Source organism: Spea bombifrons, chromosome 4 (assembly GCF_027358695.1).
Source record: "Spea bombifrons isolate aSpeBom1 chromosome 4, aSpeBom1.2.pri, whole genome shotgun sequence".
Taxonomy (NCBI): Eukaryota; Metazoa; Chordata; class Amphibia; order Anura; family Pelobatidae; genus Spea; species Spea bombifrons.
In genome coordinates, this window is record NC_071090.1 from 73,447,048 (window position 1) to 73,464,821 (window position 17,774).

The 17,774-nt window shown below is 39.9% G+C and overlaps 1 protein-coding gene across 2 annotated transcripts in view; it reads left to right on the top strand.

Moving 5' to 3' along the window:
- VPS13C (vacuolar protein sorting 13 homolog C) overlaps nucleotides 1-17,774 on the top strand; it is a 96,777-nt gene that overhangs the window by 15,691 nt on the left and 63,312 nt on the right. Inside the window, exons 7-15 of one of the 2 annotated variants that reach the window (XM_053464997.1) lie at nucleotides 9-71; nucleotides 1,924-2,033; nucleotides 2,130-2,189; nucleotides 2,490-2,549; nucleotides 2,770-2,850; nucleotides 13,519-13,576; nucleotides 13,992-14,119; nucleotides 14,415-14,521; nucleotides 14,777-14,948. In XM_053464997.1, the coding sequence (XP_053320972.1) occupies nucleotides 9-71; nucleotides 1,924-2,033; nucleotides 2,130-2,189; nucleotides 2,490-2,549; nucleotides 2,770-2,850; nucleotides 13,519-13,576; nucleotides 13,992-14,119; nucleotides 14,415-14,521; nucleotides 14,777-14,948 (839 nt within the window). The remainder of the gene's footprint in view (nucleotides 1-8; nucleotides 72-1,923; nucleotides 2,034-2,129; nucleotides 2,190-2,489; nucleotides 2,550-2,769; nucleotides 2,851-13,518; nucleotides 13,577-13,991; nucleotides 14,120-14,414; nucleotides 14,522-14,776; nucleotides 14,949-17,774) is intronic. The other variant, XM_053464998.1, reaches the window with a different exon arrangement.

A 17,774-nucleotide genomic window follows, 5' to 3' on the forward strand; every position in this document is an offset into this window, starting at 1 on the left:
ATATTCAGGACCTAAACTTAAAAAACATAAACATTTTAAAAACCGATTTAAAGTTCTTGACAGTAAAAAAGGTGGGTAACTGTTTTTGTCTTTCTTGTTGTACCCATCTTGATTTTCGCATAGTGATTCTCTGTGACGTCATTGTCATTTTCCCATCCAATCATGTATTATTTGTGCTGTTGCATAAATAGTAATGTAACACTTCATCATCTACCTGGGATCGGGCATTTTATATTACTTCCGCTGCCAGTTCCCATTCCACCCAAGAAACCTTGCTGTAGGCTTTGTTGTTTCTATCAAGAATGCCGCTGTTTCACAGTCCATCTATGGCACACGTTTCCATTTTCTTCATTTACTTTTATTTTAACATCTTCACTTTACTTCTCCTTTGCATTGTGTCATGTTGTCCATGTATTTTTTTGTGTTTTGTACCCTAGACAGCTTAATCCCTATAAATTAACTACATTGTCCTCGCTGGTCATGAATGATTAAACATCTTTTCAGTTTAATCTCAAATCCTTTTTTTAAAAAAAAATCTTTGGTTTCTGCAGCCTATCTCATCTTGTAAATGCTTATGTTCCGATGGTTACTGTTTTTAGGACTAAGTGTATTTCAAACAAAACCTCTGTAAATATGACTAGGTTCTAGCATGGAATAAATGATGTATGCAGCATTGTTCCCAGCAATTGGCAGATGTCCATAGTAGCTTAAATAATTATACCAATTGGAGAATTGTCTTCATGGACAGAACTTTGCATTGTAATAGTCTGTTAGTATCTGTAACTGTTTGGTGTTTACCCCAAATGCCTTACTAATTCCCTTATGGGCCTAACATGATTTCTGTCCCCTTTTGGCTTCACAAGTTAGCTTTTTGTGAAAATGTATATGTTAAACTGTAGTTTGGGGAATTTTAAGCCCTGTATGAAATATTACACCAAATATACACTTATACGATTAACCCAGTCAACTCTAAAGTAAAATGTCATTCATGGCCGGGGTTCTGAACCATTGCTGAATTACTCACTGAGCTCAGTTGGTAAATACGCTCGCAACAGGACCTGTTTAAACCCTCAGGGTCCCAGGTCCAACTCCTGGCTGGGTCAACATAGCCCTTTATCCTTCCAAGGTCGATCATCAGTTAGGTAGGAATAACGTCTATTATTCAGCTGCCAATTTGGTTAATTCTGATAGTGTGCACTAAAAGCCCTTTGAATCCCACTGGGAGAAAAATACTAGTTGTTACTATTGGGTAACCTTAAAAAGCAGTGGAATACAAGAATCACGGATCGAAGAATGGAGTTACAAAGCACCATATGTGACCTTTAAAGTGAAATCCTTAAATATTCTTCCTTTTAATCTGGGGTTTGTTCTATGCAAGTTGCAACCAAAGGTGGTGTTCAAGAGATACTGGTGCAGTCTACCAATGTTAATTTGATGTGCATGCTGTGATGTGTACATATATGCCAACACGTATTGCTATGAGAGATCGAAAAGTCCATTAAATGAAAGGTCTACTCTGGCCAAGAAAATAATGTGGATCATTGATATGCGTTGTCTAGGCATGTTTGTGTTTCAGTAGTATGGATACACACTGCTACAAATCACATTTTTTTTCTGCTGTCATGAAATCGCTAGTTTTTTCCCTTTCAAACGCATCATGACACTTTCAATGTGTGCAGAATATACAAATGATGTTTGGGATACACATGGAACTTTAGTGCTGAATTTAACAAGAGTGAGTTAGCTTGTGCTCATGCGATATAATCAATTATAGTATTTTTTCACTTTAATATTAATTTATGTAGGTTGCAGAATTTTGCATTTAAAGCTACTTGGTGCAATATACTGCAGTCGAAATACAGGTTTGTAAAAAATATAAACACTCAGTTAACATGTTTTGTCATCTTTTTCTTTCTTGTTAAGACAAACCAAAGGAGCAAAAGAAAGACACATTCTTGGAAAAACTTGCAACACAGGTCATCAAAAACCTTCAGGTCAAAATCACAAACATCCACATCCGATATGAAGATGATGTGAGTTATCCGTAGGATCCTTTATCGGAACGATTACGCATAATGTATATGTACTATGAATTACTTAGATCTAGATGTTTTCATTTATATTTACAGATTACAGATGCAACGATTCCTGTGTCTGTGGGAGTTACGCTGGAAGAGCTGAGTCTTCAGGTAAAATCCCTTAATATGTCTTCCTTGGAATTGGTAGATTAGGCCTTCCTCGGTTACATTGTTTGTAAAGTATAGCATTGTAAGTGAAGATGATTAAAGTATTGGTTGAACAAACTTAGAATAAACCTTGATGGCAGATAAAAAGCATTCGGCCAATTTAGTCTGCCTGTTTTTCCTGATGTAAAGACTGAAACCTTAATCAGTCCTTGGTCTCTACTTAGATTCAGGACAGGCAAACTTTTAAGCATACTGTGAACCATCTTAATAATAATCTTATTTCTTTCTTCCATTTCTCTGCAGACTTCCAATGAATCATGGACCCCATGCATATTAAATGAAGCAGCTAAAATAATATACAAGGTATATTTTTTCAATTTTATATTCATAATATATGTATATATTTGCATGTAAACCTTTTGCGATAAATGTTTTGTGAAAGAGTTGAAATATAGCCAACCTCAGCTAAGTGGACATGTTGTCTGAGTGCAGAAATTGAATAAACACTAGGCAAAAAATCTAAATCTACAAATCTCAATCCGACTGTTCCTGACTTTTTTCTTCTTCTTTTTACATCATGTAGCTGGTCCGTCTGGATAGTTTCAGCACCTATTGGAATGTGAAAAGCCCCATGTATTACCACAAGTCCAGTGAAAATATCTTGGTAAATATTCTCAAATTAGCTCTTTGAGGAAGTACCGTATTTGCTCGATTATAAGACGACCCCCCAAAATCAAAATATTAATTTAGGAAAAAAACAAAAAGCCTGAATATAAGACGACCCTATAGGAAAAAAAGTTTTACCAGTAAATATTAATTCATGTAAATATATTTTTTAAATTTCCTTTTATTTGCCAACCTGCCCCCCCCAGTTATGCCACTCTGCCCCCAGAAATGCTTTATACCCCCCCTATTTGCCACTCTGCCCCATGATATGCCTTATACCCCTATATGCCACTCTGGCATATAGGGGGTTAAAAGGCATATCATGGGGCTGAGTGGCATATAGGGGGTTAAAATGCATTTCTGGAGGTATATATGCATATCATGGGGCTGAGTGGCATATAGGGGGTTAAAATGCATTTCTGGAGGTCCAGAAATGCATTTTAACCCCCTATATGCCACTCAGCCCCATGATATGCCTTTTAACCCAGCATGTACTGGCTGCCTTGGCTTGATAGGAGTGTGATTGCTGCTAACAGCAATCACACTCCTATCAAGCCAAGGCAGCCAGTACATGCTGGAACCTGGGGATGATAGTAGTGGGATTACAGCCTCCCTATGCCATGCTACAACCCCCACCCCCCTTACACATCCATGCTATCACACACAAACACACATTCACAAACATTTAAATACTCATTCATTCCATTAATCACACATACTTCACACATTAATCACACATACTTACCCAAAAACCCTCCCCCACCCCCTTACCTGAACTGCAGATCTCTCACTCGAAGACTTCTGCAGGGGACCGGCTGTACCAGCAACTTCTCTGGCCCCGCCCCCAGAGGAGGGAGGGGGAGATAGAGTTCTGTGAGGAAGCTACAAGCTTCCTGTCCTCCTGCTTCTAACGGAAGAGACGCTGCTCGCGACCGGTAAGCAGCATGGCCCCAGCCATTTTTTTGGGGTCTGATTAGAAGACGACCCCGATTATAAGACGAGGGGTATTTTTCAGAGCATTTGCTCTGGAAAAAACCTCGTCTTATAATCGAGCAAATACGGTAATACCCACTCGTTGAATGCCTATGTTTAATAATATATGTAGCTTAATCACTGTATGTATGTACTGAACCTTTCAAACTATATTGGTAGCTTTATATTGCCAAAAAGCAGAGCCAACTCTCACCTTCTTCCAGTAGAAATTGGTTATCCCATCATCATTTTTAGTTGAAACTAAATCATCCCTGCTCACTACTGCTTTAATGAATAAACCCCATTAAACAGCATTTTTGTATTTCTACATTTAATTAGATTTAGGGAATTTTTTATTGAAGCCTCTTTTCCACAGGATTTTGATTTGATGTTTCGTTTTCTTTGTCAAAACTATCATATGTGACACTTTTATGTGGGAAAACATGGAAATACAAGGTTTTTCTTGTTTCCCAATATGACTTAAAATATTGTTTGAATAGGGGAATGAACACAGTTTTATGCCTAGGGTTTACAAGTAACAAGTAAGAGGGTGGTTAAAAAAACCCACATCATACTGCTGTCATCTGATTTCTGTATTTAACCCCTTAAGGACAATAGGGGTTATTACTCGTAGTATATTGTGGGACAATGGCTATTTTAACATTTTTCGGTGTTACTGTTTAGCTGTGATTTTCTTCTTTCTCATTTCGTGCTCCCACACATATTATATATTGTTTTTTTCAGGACAAACAGGGCTTTCTTTAGATACCATTAATTTTATCATATCATCTAATTTACTATAAAAAAATGATAAAATATGGGGATTTTTTGTTAAAAAATTACTTTTTCTCACTTTTTAAACAAAAAACTTTTACTCATCTGCAAAAACGAATGAAAAAACCTGCTAAATAGATTCGACTATTTGTCCTGAGTTTAGAAATACCCAATGTTTTTATGTTTTTTTGCTTTTTTCTGCATGTTATGGGGCAATAAGTACAGGTAGCGTTTTGCTATTTCAAAACCTTTTTTTCCAAATCTGGTAATTCTTCCCCCCATGTGCCATTTCGGGTATCTTTGAAGCCGGCCAAAGCAATTTACCCCATCAAGTCATATATTTTTAAAAACTAGACACCCCAAGGTATTTCACATGCTGGTAATTTAACCCTTTCCATGCACTAATTTTACCACCAGCCTTTGTGAAACTTTATGGTAGTAAATTTTTTTGTATTTCTTTCACACACGTTGTACTTCAGGTATAAATTTATCGCTCCTAGTATATGTCCCTGTCAAACAACACCCTAATATGTGTTCAGTAACATCTCCTGAGCGCAGTGATACCCCACATGCATGGGTGTGTTGGGTTATTTGGGAGGTAAAAGGCCGCCTTTGTGAGGTGTGTATTTTTTGGCCATTTAGACATCTGATCCTACTGCCCCCATGTCCCATATTTGGGACACCTTTGAACCCGGCCAATTCAATTTATCCCATCCACTCATGCATTTTTTAATACGAGACACCCTATGGGCATTTGTAATGCCAATATTTTAACTCTTTCCATGCTGGAATTTTTGTAAAGATAAAGAATTTTAGGACTTGCTTATTATTTTTTTTTTCTTTTTTTTTTTGGTGACAGTGGGGATTTATATGTTACCATATTATTTTTATTTTTTTTAAACATTTTTTTTAATTTTTTTTAAATTTTTTTTTTTTTTTTTTTTTTTTTTTTTTTTACTAATCACTCATTAGTGAGCTGGGCTCCATTGACCTTGCGATATCGATGCATGTCAGTAACACCATTTATGCTTAGGAAGCGATTCAGATCGCTTCCTAAGCTGTTTTAGCCGGGCGCCACCGCGATCTTTCATGATCGGTGCGGCGGCGGCCATTTTTCTTCCGGGGAGGGCTGCCAAGGGCTGCCCTCCCCGGATCCACGGTCAGCCTCACTTGGGAGGCTTCCGTGGATGCTGCAAAGCCGCCGATCGCGGCGAAAACGCCGCGATCGCGGCGATGCAGCTATTTAACGGCAGCCCGTACATGTACGGGCATTGTCGTTAACCCGTTGCACGGCAACCCCGTACATGTACGTGGATTGTCGTTAAGGGGTTAAAGAAAAATCAAAAAAAGCTGTTTCTTGTCACAGGCATAAACACCTTAGTCTTTTTGGTGGTATTTAAACTGTGGTCTTAACTCTATCACTGTGATGTTTCCACCACCCCATGTACTTACTTTCATACTGTCATAGCTTTAAGCTTTAAGACCCCAGAAACTATTTTTAGCACTGTCCTGCTTTGAGAATTGGAATTCTTAAATGTGCTGTTTGTTAAAAAAAAATATACCATTAAGACAAGAAGTTTACAGCATGCCTGGCATTCAAACTCCCAGTGATATATACCGTATTTGCTCGATTATAAGACGACCTCCCAAAATCTGAATATTAACTTAGGAAAAAAAGAAAAAGCCTGAATATAAGACGACCCTAAAGGAAAAAAGTTTTACCAGTAAATGTTAATTCATGTAAACTATTTTTTTTAATAAAAGCTATGATTGAGAAAAATATTTTTTTTTTGTTTTTATTTCTTGTATTTTCCAACCTGTCCCCCAGTTACGCACATCTGCCCCCAGGCTTGCCACACCAATATGGCACTGTGGCCCATGATATGCCTTTTAACCCTCTATATGCCACTGTGCCCCATGGTATGCCTTTTGACCCCCTATGTGCCACTCTGCCTCCAGAAATGCCTTATACCCCTATATCCCATTCTGGCATTTAGGGGGTTAAAATGCATATTATGGGGCAGAGTGGCATATAGGGAGGTATAAGGCATTCCAGGAGGCAGAGTGGCATTAAGGGAGTTAAAAGGCATTATATAGAGCACTCTGCCTCCAGAAATGCCTTATACCCCTATATGCCACTCTGGCATTTAGGGGGTTAAAAGGCATATTATGGGGCAGAGTGGCATATAGGGAGGTATAAGGCATTTCAGGAGGCAGAGTGCACTATTAAATGCCCCCTTAACGCCACTCTGCCTCCTGAAATGCCTTATACCTCCCTATATGCCACTCTGCCCCATAATATGCCTTTTAACCCCCTAAGTGCCAGAGTGGCATATAGGGGTGTAAGGCATTCCAGAAATGCCCTACACACACACACACACACACACACACACACACACACACACACACACACACACACACACACACACACACACACTTACTTACCGGTGCTTCCAATTTCCTGCTGTATTGCCGGGACAGCGGGTTGACGTCTCATTCCGCGGCAGCCGGAAGGAGGTGGAGTTGGCAGCGGGGGTTTGTATGCGTCCGTCGCAAATACCTTCCCCGGCTGTCAGAGATCAGGAACTCTGGAACTCTGATCTCTGACAGTCGGGGAAGGTATTTGCGACGGACGCATACAAACCCCCGCTGCCAACTTCACCTCCGGAAGCACCGGTAAGTGTGTGGGGGGGGGGCGACGACAGGAGGATCCAGGTCCCCTGCAGCGGTGCGGGGTATCTGGATCTTAGTCTCCTAATCAGACCTCTATTTGAGGTCTGATTAGAAGACGACCCCGATTATAAGACGAGGGGTATTTTTCAGAGCATTTGCTCTGAAAAAAACCTCGTCTTATAATCGAGCAAATACGGTAACTTGTATTGGTTGGCCATAAAGTATCCAGGTTATACTTTAAGGCCTCTTACTAATTGTGCCTTTAAGTGTTTTGTTGCAGTCGGTGGTTCTAGCAACGGAAAAAAAAAAGAACCGTGACAAGTTTTAACATCTCAGGTTGATGAAAGTATAATAAATACCGTATTTGCTCGATTATAAGACGACCCCCCAAAATCTGAATATTAAATTAGAAAAAAAGAAAGCCTGAATATAAGACGACCCTATAGGAAAAAAGTTTTACCAGTAAATGTTAATTCATGTAAACTATTTCTTTTAATAAAAGCTATGATTGAGAAAAATATTTTGTTTTTATTTTCCTTTTATTTTCCAACCTCCCCCCCAGTTATGCACATCTGCCCCCAGGCTTGCCACTCTGCCCCAGAAATGCCTTATACCCCCTATATGCCACTGTGCCCCATGATATGCTCTTTGACCCCCTACGTGCCACTCTGCCTCCAGAAATGCCTTGTATCCCTATATGCCACTCTGGATATAGAGGGGCATATAGCAAGGTGTAAAGCATTTCAGGAGGCAGAGTGGCGTATAGAGGTTTAAAAGGCATTTCTGGAGGCAGAGTGGCATTAAGGGGGTTAAAAGGCATTTCATAGAGCACTCTGCCTACAGAAATGCCTTATGCCCCCCATTTAACACCCCCCAAACTTACCGGTGTGTAGACGTCTGCGCTATTCGCGTAGGCAACTTCCGCTGCAGCCGGAAGGAGGTGCGGTTAGCAGCGGGGGTCGTCTGCGTCCATCGCGCATACACCATCCGTAGACGTCTACACGCTGCCCGGACAACACACCGGGGAGTCAGAAGCGCTGGTAAATTGGGGGGGGGGGTGTACCAGACAGGAGGATCCAGGTCCCCTGCAGCTCTGCGGGGGATCTGGATCTTAGTATCATAGCCAGACCAATTCAAGGTCTGATTATAAGACGAGGGGTATTTTTCAGAGCATTTGCTCTGAAAAAAACCTTGTCTTATAATCGAGCAAATACGGTAATACTTACATAGCAAGTGACTTGAAGCCCAACTGATTGCATCGGAAAATATCTCCTAACCTAATGTCCTTCTTACAAATACCTGTGATTGAGATCCACTGTATTTCGTCAACATGAAAATACCATAATGTTAGACTTGTGTGGGTTCCTGTTTCTGTTTTTATACCGAAAGAGCCAAGTTTCCTATGAATGCATCACTCTATATGTGATGCATATAGGAAAACAAATGGAAAAAATATTTTTTATCTCTTTAAATGTTTAAATCTGCACAGCTCTGCCAGTCACATGCATAGATTGCACAGATCTTTTTTCTTCTTTTTTATTGTCATCTCGTTGACATTAAAAATGTTTGCAATTTAGACAATGTAAAGTGGAAGTAATGGCTATAACATGACGCACCTGGCACTTTGGCATATTCGTGTAATGCTTTAGCAGTGTTCCTCTTACTCCATTTGCATGACTAAGTGAAGCAGCTATTAGTGTTGCTACGCACAGGTACCCTTTCAGCTTGCCTTTTTTTCAGTCCACTTGTTTCCTTACCTTAAGGAGTAGCCAGCACTGACTCCCCGCAGACTGTGTTATGTAGTTTGTACACTAATACCATAGTCTTAATGAGCACTCTGTACCAGGATGATCGCGGGCCAATGTAATATATGCTTTATTGCTGTACATATTAGCCTTATGTCTCCGTTATCAGGTTAAGTTAATAAGTAACTTTTACTTATTATAATCCACACATAGTTAATTCTTCTTGGCTGATTAAAATTTTTTTATTTGAAATTATGTCAAGGTTTGTTTTGTTTATTAGGCTTTTTAAAATAGCCATTAATGATTCCACAGCGAGTGGAGCCCCTTTCTCTCTTTGGTGGGTGTGAGTTTAGTTTGCGTTGGTAAACTTAACTGATTGAACAGGAATCTGTTCATGATCCACAGATCTGTATATGTTAACACCCCCATTTTCCTTTATACTTGTGTTTTATTATCTTTTCACTGTGATTTTTCGTTTTGGACCTGAGTAAAAATTGTATGTAGCTGGTGAAAAGGATTCAATTCTGCTTCATTAAGGATGATTGTGCGAAAGCTATGCAATAATATGAGAGTAATGTATAACTTAGCCCATATTCACACTCTAAAGCAGATACATTATGACTTTTAATTCAAAGAAACTGACAGCATTTCACAAAAATATTTTCAATTCTGTTTCCCACCCCACTGCTAATTACTATGCAGGATATGTGTTTAGCCAAATATATATATAGTTACCACCATTCTTCTCTGGCTCAGGGCTTGTTGCAGACGGGTGTCTACCAAGACCTCACATACAGGGAAAGCGACCCTATTGATCTTTAAACTCTATAATCCAACATTTTTGATGAGCCTCTGAGTAACACAAGATCTGTGGTTGTTTAGCCTACCCTTTGTTAAGTAATGACGTAGAATCAGGCCACTTTTATCACAATTGTAATAATGCCAACTCTCCTTGTCTGTATCTTGGAAACCTTTAAAGCATACAGTGATAGACTCATATTAGTGCTCTTAGAATAACTTCATTTAATGTCGGGAAAATTGAAATTTCAGACGCAACCCCCACCGGTGCACTGGACCATGGTTCTATCATTTTAAGAACGCTCTAGTACTTGTTGTAGACCCTCTGATAACTACATAATTGTTGTTATATAGTAATATAACAATATTCTAATTCCTCTTACTTATATGTGTTAATATAGCGGTATACAAAAAGGCAATGACAATATAATACATTTGATTTAATTTGCAGAACTTGATTAGTTTCCAGTCAACATATCCCGCTGAAGCTCTTTAAAGCAGGCTTTGGTTTACAAACGTTACTTTACAAAAACATATATAGTGCTAGTCTCAAGAATATTTCTCCTCCTCCGGAACCAGCCTTATATTGCAGGGGCTGCCATGCTGCTACTATGAGGTTGCATGACATCTCATCCCGTTACCCTGCACAGCTCCCAATCCTCAGCATATAGGCAACCAGCTTCACAGCCATGATGCTGCAGAACGACCCATCAAATTGTCACACTCTTTACTTTCTGCCATCTGCTTTACACTTCGTTCTTCATCATTGAAGAGATTAAATACACATGTAGATGTTTTTCGTTCCAGCATTGACAAGATTAACTAAATCTAAAGTTTGGCCCTTTAACGTCGGAGGCCGACAACTGACACAAGCAGACTGAAAAGTTTTGTATCCAGTCTGCTGGTAGGGTAAGACCAGGGCTGGCCCAAGACATAGTGCCGCCTGGGGCGATTGCCCCACTCTGCTCCATGGCAGGGCTGGGTAAGACTGCCTCTTCCACGTGTGCTCTTACATTGTGTCTGATGGTTACTGTTAAAGGGGAGACCATGCTGTAAAAACTGACTCTGTAAAGAACAGTCAAGATTTCCAACTAGGAACTTGCTGAACTTTTTTTTTTTTTTTTTCTTAAATGGTCAAGCCTTTCAGACACCAGCCGTTTGCCAATCCTACATCCAACAGCACAAGGAGAGGCCAGCTCTGTATGAAGCCAGTTGTTGGACACATGAGTCATTTCTAGCAGATGAATTTCTAGAAGCCAAAATGCAATTTCTAATTGCCATGGCGACATGAAGCCTGTGTTTTGTAAATCATTTTTTTACAGTGTCACTAAATTTCTAAAATAATGTTTTGCTTCTTTCAAACAATCTGTAGATTTGAAAGCTGCAGTTACAATTTTAAGAAAGCAACTTGCACTTGCAACAGCCAGTAAAACAGTCGGTAAAACAGTCGCCGGCAGTCACTCGCTTCTCCTCTTGAGTTGGGTTGAAAGAGAGCATATTCAACTAGTGATTCGAGGTGACAGTGACTCAAATGTCCAGCTGGTAATTTAGACTGAGCCAAGTATTATTTCCCAAAGGCAGTATGATGAATCATACAATATTTTTATTTAAAAAAAAATTAATCTTTAAAAAGTTCCTTTTTAAGCAAAATATATTTTAAATGTTTTACATTGTATTAAAAGCATTGGGACTGTAGGACCTTAGCTGAATTTATTGCTAACACAGAATGACCGTCCGTATGTTATGTGCATTTAATACAGTGAGGTGGAATTCCTCTTATGGATCTAGTTACTAAGATACCAATGTTTTGGTCATATCAGTAGACATACACCATCAGAATATTCTTTTAACGGAGCATCTGCAGATGTTTTCAGCCAGCGTTCAATGGAACAGCCGATATCAAGACTTTAACTGAATGGTAGATGTGACAGATTGATTCTTTTAACAATAGACTATATTGAGATACACTTCCCAGAGTGATTATGCGGTGCCTGCAAGTCATCAAAATCAATGTTGGTACTGAGTGAAGCTAAATATTTAGATCTTATTGGTTGCTAATGCATACATCCCACGTGGACAAAACCTGCCAGCAGAGACCTATAGACTGACATTGGCGTGTATATCCCGTGGTTTGTTTTTGATTGAATGCCTAGAAAATGTATGTGAAATGCACAGCAAAGATAAACACTTACATCAGTAGCCAAGCATTAATGTAGTAAGGGAAGGTAATTTGAATGATATGTATAGAGATCAGCTGTGGTGCAAAGCTACAAAGCCAGTCCAATTGCAGAAATATTCCATTGGTTGCTCTGCGTAAGTCCCCTTAGGATACTGAGTCGTTGGCGGTGGTGGTTTTGGGAGTGCATAGTGCAAAATGGGAGTCAATGGGTTTTCTATGTATTATATACAATTAACACAAATATTTAACCTTTCCACTGTACAAAATAAATGAAAAATATAGTTCTGTGGCATAGTAAATGGTAAATCAGCACTTTCTATTTGTGTGTATATTTGTGGAGAGTTTCATTTTTTCTTGAACTGATGTATGGTGTTTCCTGCTTTCATGTGAATCTTAAATAGGCTTAAACATTTATGCATAAAAAGAATATTGTTTATGTAAATATTATATTAACATTTTAATTGCATATGAAACAGTTATTGTAAAATAATTCTCCCATTGCTGTTCTGTGATTTTGAGAAAGATGGTAAAATTGTCTTTCAGAGAGACTGCTCTGTACTAGTAAGTAAATCATATTATAGGTTAGAATCAGACTCACAGGCTGTCGAACCATATGATACAGAGACGACACTAAACGAATATGAAAAATGCTATTAATTGCTTACAAAACCAAGTTATGTTGGTGTATTTTTTTTAATTTTTATATTGTATTTAAGGACTGGTTTCTAATTAAACAATTCTTTCATTGTTCATTTGTTATCTTGTAAGTTGTTACTATGTCTTCTTCGTTTATTTTATTTTGTTTTATCAAGTGCTGTGTGTTATCTTTCAGGATTACATTTGAAATTGTGATTGCCCAGAAATCAATAAGAGTGTTTTGTTCTTACTACTGTTGTAATTAATGGGATTTTCCAAGAATGATCTGCCTTCGTTGGTAGCCTAATCTTCACATCTCTCTTGTATTCTTTAATAAAATGTAATTTGGATCTTCTTCCTGGTATTTCTGAGCGAGCCGGTCTCCGCTCTTCATTTGCTCGTAACATGTATTGCCGCTATTTATTTGCATTGTCAGTGCTTACGTCAGATGTGTGAAAACCTTGTTTATCATGTTTAATACTTAATTTCCTATTGGCAGACTCTCAGAGCCCATAGTGTTTTCATTAACACGATGTCTATGTGTACAGACAGGCGTTAAGGAAGAAAACCAAAACATTTATAATGAAATGCCTTGCTGCTGTGCAATATTATGTATGTGCAATAGAAATCTATCATTTTGTCTTCTAGATCTTAGTTAAGCTTTGGAATGTCCGCATCAGTGTTCCTTACATTAGAACTCATGGCCTTACTTTACCAGATGAGACCATCTGGCGTAGGGAATTAATTTGTACTATAGTTAAAGTTCCCTTTATGTGTTTATTGAGGAACATCAGATAATGTTAATACCATTAATTTTGATCTTTTACAGTATAAGGAATTAAATAATTCTAGTCTTCACAGCTGCTAATGGCATGCTCATCTTTTTAAGGCTTTTTTGAAACATGGGACCATGTCTAGCAGCAGAGTGCCTGAAGATTACCAGTACAGTAAGCTAGATTTTCACGTTTCATTTTATATATTACGCTTGTATATCCAGTATCAACCCTTTGTTAAAATCTGTCTTGTTGCAATTTAAACCCATGCAGAACCAAAACAATTTGTAGGACCTCCACTGTACAAATATATGCTGCCCTGTTTAATAATACATAAGAAAAAAATCAAAGTAATGTTCAAGAAGATTTGTACGCGTTAATATACTTGTGCTAAAGCATCTATTTTTATAGTTTAAAGTTTGATTTATTATCATCATTGTATTTAATGCCAGCAGATTCTGACAATAGCAAAATTAAACACACACAGACCTTGTGGAGGTCCTTGGATATCGGTTTTCATTTGGTTGCTAATTATGTCAATTGTATGTATATTTAATTTCCTGGGTAATTCTTCCTTTTTATTTTCAAGTCTTCAAACCGGTATCTGCTTCGGCAAAGCTTTATATAAATCCTGACGCAGAAGTAGAGTTGAAGACTCCAAAACTTGATTGGAACATGGAAGTCCAGCACATTGCAATTGAACTTACAAAACCACAGGTGAGGGGTGTGTATGTCCTCTTGACTTTAAAGTCAAAGGGATTTGGAATAGAAATGCCATATAACAAAGGTCATGCACTGGTTAAGACCTTAGTATGTAGATATTAAGCTGCTTGGTAAGGTTACAAGCCCTTCTTTGCTCTTTTACTTTTAAATCTTCTCTTTCACAGTCTCGTTTCTGTTATTCTATAATAATCATATGGGATGAGTGAATTCCACATTATGTTTTGTCTGCTGTGAATATTGTTTATATTCCCTGGAATTTTTTATTTGATACATATTGTGGTATTCCTAGTACCTGAGCATGATTGACCTGCTGGAATCTGTGGATTACATGGTTAGGAATGCACCCTACAGAAAATACCGACCAGAGATTCCCTTTAAGGAAGACATCAGAAAATGGTATGTAGGCGAAGAGGCGTTTCTAAAAGTTGGACAATCCTTAAACATGGCCGGTTAGCTTTCCAAATCCAACGTTTTACACTTTGGGCTATTTAAACCTATTTATAGATGCTTAGTGATTAAACTATGTAATTATGTATGTGTTCGACGCTCACACTGTATGAAATCCATAGGATTTTAATTAAGTCATTTCTCCCTTTTTGTCATGTCTGAGTTTCTGTCCGCCATTGTAATGGATTTTTGTTCTGTGTTTAGGTGGGTCTACGCTATCACTAGCATCCTTGAGGTTCATGTGAGAAAGCGAAACCGTGTGTGGTCATGGAAAAACATAGAGGAACACAGAACAAACCTGAAAGCGTACAAGAACGCATACAAAAGCAAACTAACCCAGAGCAAGCCCCCAGAGGACCTAATAAAGGAGCTACAGGTTTGTCTGACAAAATAATAAAATAAACTCATCCTTCAAGAACCTATCCAACATAGGGTGTCCAACAGTTTTGCTTGTGTGTTTCCAATTTGACTTTTCATATACTGCTTCTGACAGGTTTTGCCACTGTAGCTGTCTTTTATGTTCTTCTGCCTTCTGCGTCGTGTGGGTTTATCTCCTCTGTACCTGAGATACGGCAGGACTCCAAAACATTTAAAAGCCCCTCCCCTCCTGACATCCTCAGTTTTTTCTCCTGCCGTACATCAGGTAGGGAAGACTCATCTCCCGTTTATTTTCTTCAGCTCTTGGTAGAGCCGGGTTGCCTGGGCTAAGCCCCCCTTAGTGGGATATACCTTTGGCACTATAGCTGGACGGCTGGTGCCGGCGTTGCCCGCGCGCACTTACCTCTTTGAGCCACTGTTGCAGCTCACTCTATCCTCTACCCTTCTGCTCATCCTCGAGTGCAGTCGGTAGGAGTTCGGCAAAGCAAGGCGGCTTGTGCACTGCAGTACGGCATATCGGAACTTTCAATATGACGTTCCGTTAACATCCACGGTTTTGTACTACTCGATTTGTGGATACCGCGGTTATGAAGGTCTCCAGAAAAACCACATTACCACTAGAAGATGGTTGCGTTTCTCTGACCTCATGGAGAAGAAAGCTGAAGCAACCGTCAAGAAGTATTTTGAGGCCTCTGCTTCTGGTTTCAAGCCAGCTTTCGCATCTGCTTCAGTATCCAGAGCGATTAAGAATGTTGCCACCAAGACCTCTAGAGATGGTATCCTAAAGAATGTCGCTGCTGTTAAATTGGCTGTGGACTCTGCGATGCTTCTATTGAGACCATCCGAATGACAGCTCAGTTGTGGCTAGACGAGGCTTGTGTCTGAAAGCATGGGCTGTGGATAATGCCTCAAAGAATAGACTGCTTAATATCCACTTTAAGGGTAAGACTCTGTATGGTGAAGAGCTGGAGTCCCTTTTAGAGAAGACAAGAGGGGATAACATTGGATGCCACAGCGAAAACCTGCTTCCAAAAGACGGCTGCAGTCCTTTCGGCCATACTTCCCAGACCAGTCCACAGGCTATGGTTCCAGATTCTCTCGCTCTCCACTGAAGCAAGGCTTCCGGGGCAGGCCCTATCGTGAGATGCCATCCCCATTCTTGTGGGAGGGAGGCTCCAGTTTTCCAGAGACTCTTGGTTCTCCATCACTAGAGACCCCTGGGTAAGAACCATCATATCTCAAAGTTACGGCTTTGATTCCTTATTAGACCTCTGGAGCGTTTTTGGTTTCCCACCTTCTTCAGGATCAGGCGAAGTAGACTTTCCTGTTGTCTACCATACAGCAGTTTGCAGATCTACAGGCCCTGGTTCCTGTCCCTCACCCTCAGTTGGAGGAAGGTCAGGGGATCTATTCTCCCGTCTTCCTGGTACCCAAAGCGACAGGAGGGTTCTGTCTGATTATAGACTTATGTTTGCTGAACACCTCAGATACATCCGGTTGAAGATGGAAACCATAAGATCCACTCTAGACACCTTATGCCTCCAAAACTTCAAGGTCTCTATAGATCTCAAGGATACTTATCTGCGTGTTCCTGTCCACCCGTCTCATCATCAGTTTCTGCTCATTGCTGTTCCTCTGGGTTTGAGTATCCAGCATTTCCAGTTCCAGGCCCTTCTGTTTGGTCTGTCGGCGGCCCCCAGAGTCTTCACAAGACTCCTAGCAGTAGTGGCGGCTCATTTCAGACTTCAAGGAATTTCAGTCATCCCTTACCTGGAAGACTGGCTTACCCATGCCTGTTCGGCTCCTGTTCTTCAATCTCACCTTACTAGAGTGGTCAGCACCTTGCAGGAGCTAGGCTGAATTCTGAATTGGGACAAGTCCAACACCATTCCCTCTCAGCAGATTGTGTTCCTGGGCCTATGTCTGGATTCCCTCTCAGAGAAGGCCTTTCTTCCACCTTCCAAGATCAAAGGGATTTGTTCACTGGTCAGAAGGGTTCTATGTGCGCACAGAAGCTCCATAAGAACGTGTATGTCTCTGCTGGGCAGAATGGCCTCCACAAGGTACGCAGTTCCTTGGGCTTTGGCCCACATGAGGATTCTTCAGAACTTTATCCTTCATTGTTTAGAGGGAATTCTATTCGCCCTGGACAGGCTTGTCCGTCTCCCTCCTCATGTCAGAATGTCTCTCACCTGGTGGCTTCAAAGGGACACCCTGCAGGGAAAAGTTGGTCTGTATCAGCCAAGGAGCTCCTCACCAATGACGCAAGCATCAGAGGATGGGAGCAACCTATCAAGACAGATTTGCTCAAGGTCTTTGGTCTCCACCTGTGCAACTCCTTCTTTCCAACTGCCTGGAGTTGCTTGCGGTGGAAAGAGCCCTGCATCATTGGGAACCAGTGCTGTTGGGCAAGAACATTCTGCTACGCTCTGACAACCAGGCAGTCGTAGCATACAGTATCTCACAAAAGTGAATACACCTCTCGCATTTTTGTAAATATTTTATTATATCTTTTCATGTGACAACACTGCAGAAATGACACTCTGCTGCAATGAGTGTACAGCCTGTATAACAGTGTAAATTTGCTGTCCCCTCAAAATAACTCAACACACAGCCATTAATGTCTAACACCTTGGCAACAAAAGTGAGTACAGCAGGTGTGTTAAATTTGTGTTATAACTCTCCCACTCTCTTATACTGGTCACTTGAAGTTCAACATGGCACCTCATGGAAAAAAACTCTCTGAGGATCTGAAAAAAAAGAATTGTTGCTCTACAAAAAGATGGCCTAGGCTGTAAGAAGATTGCCAAGACCCTGAAACTGA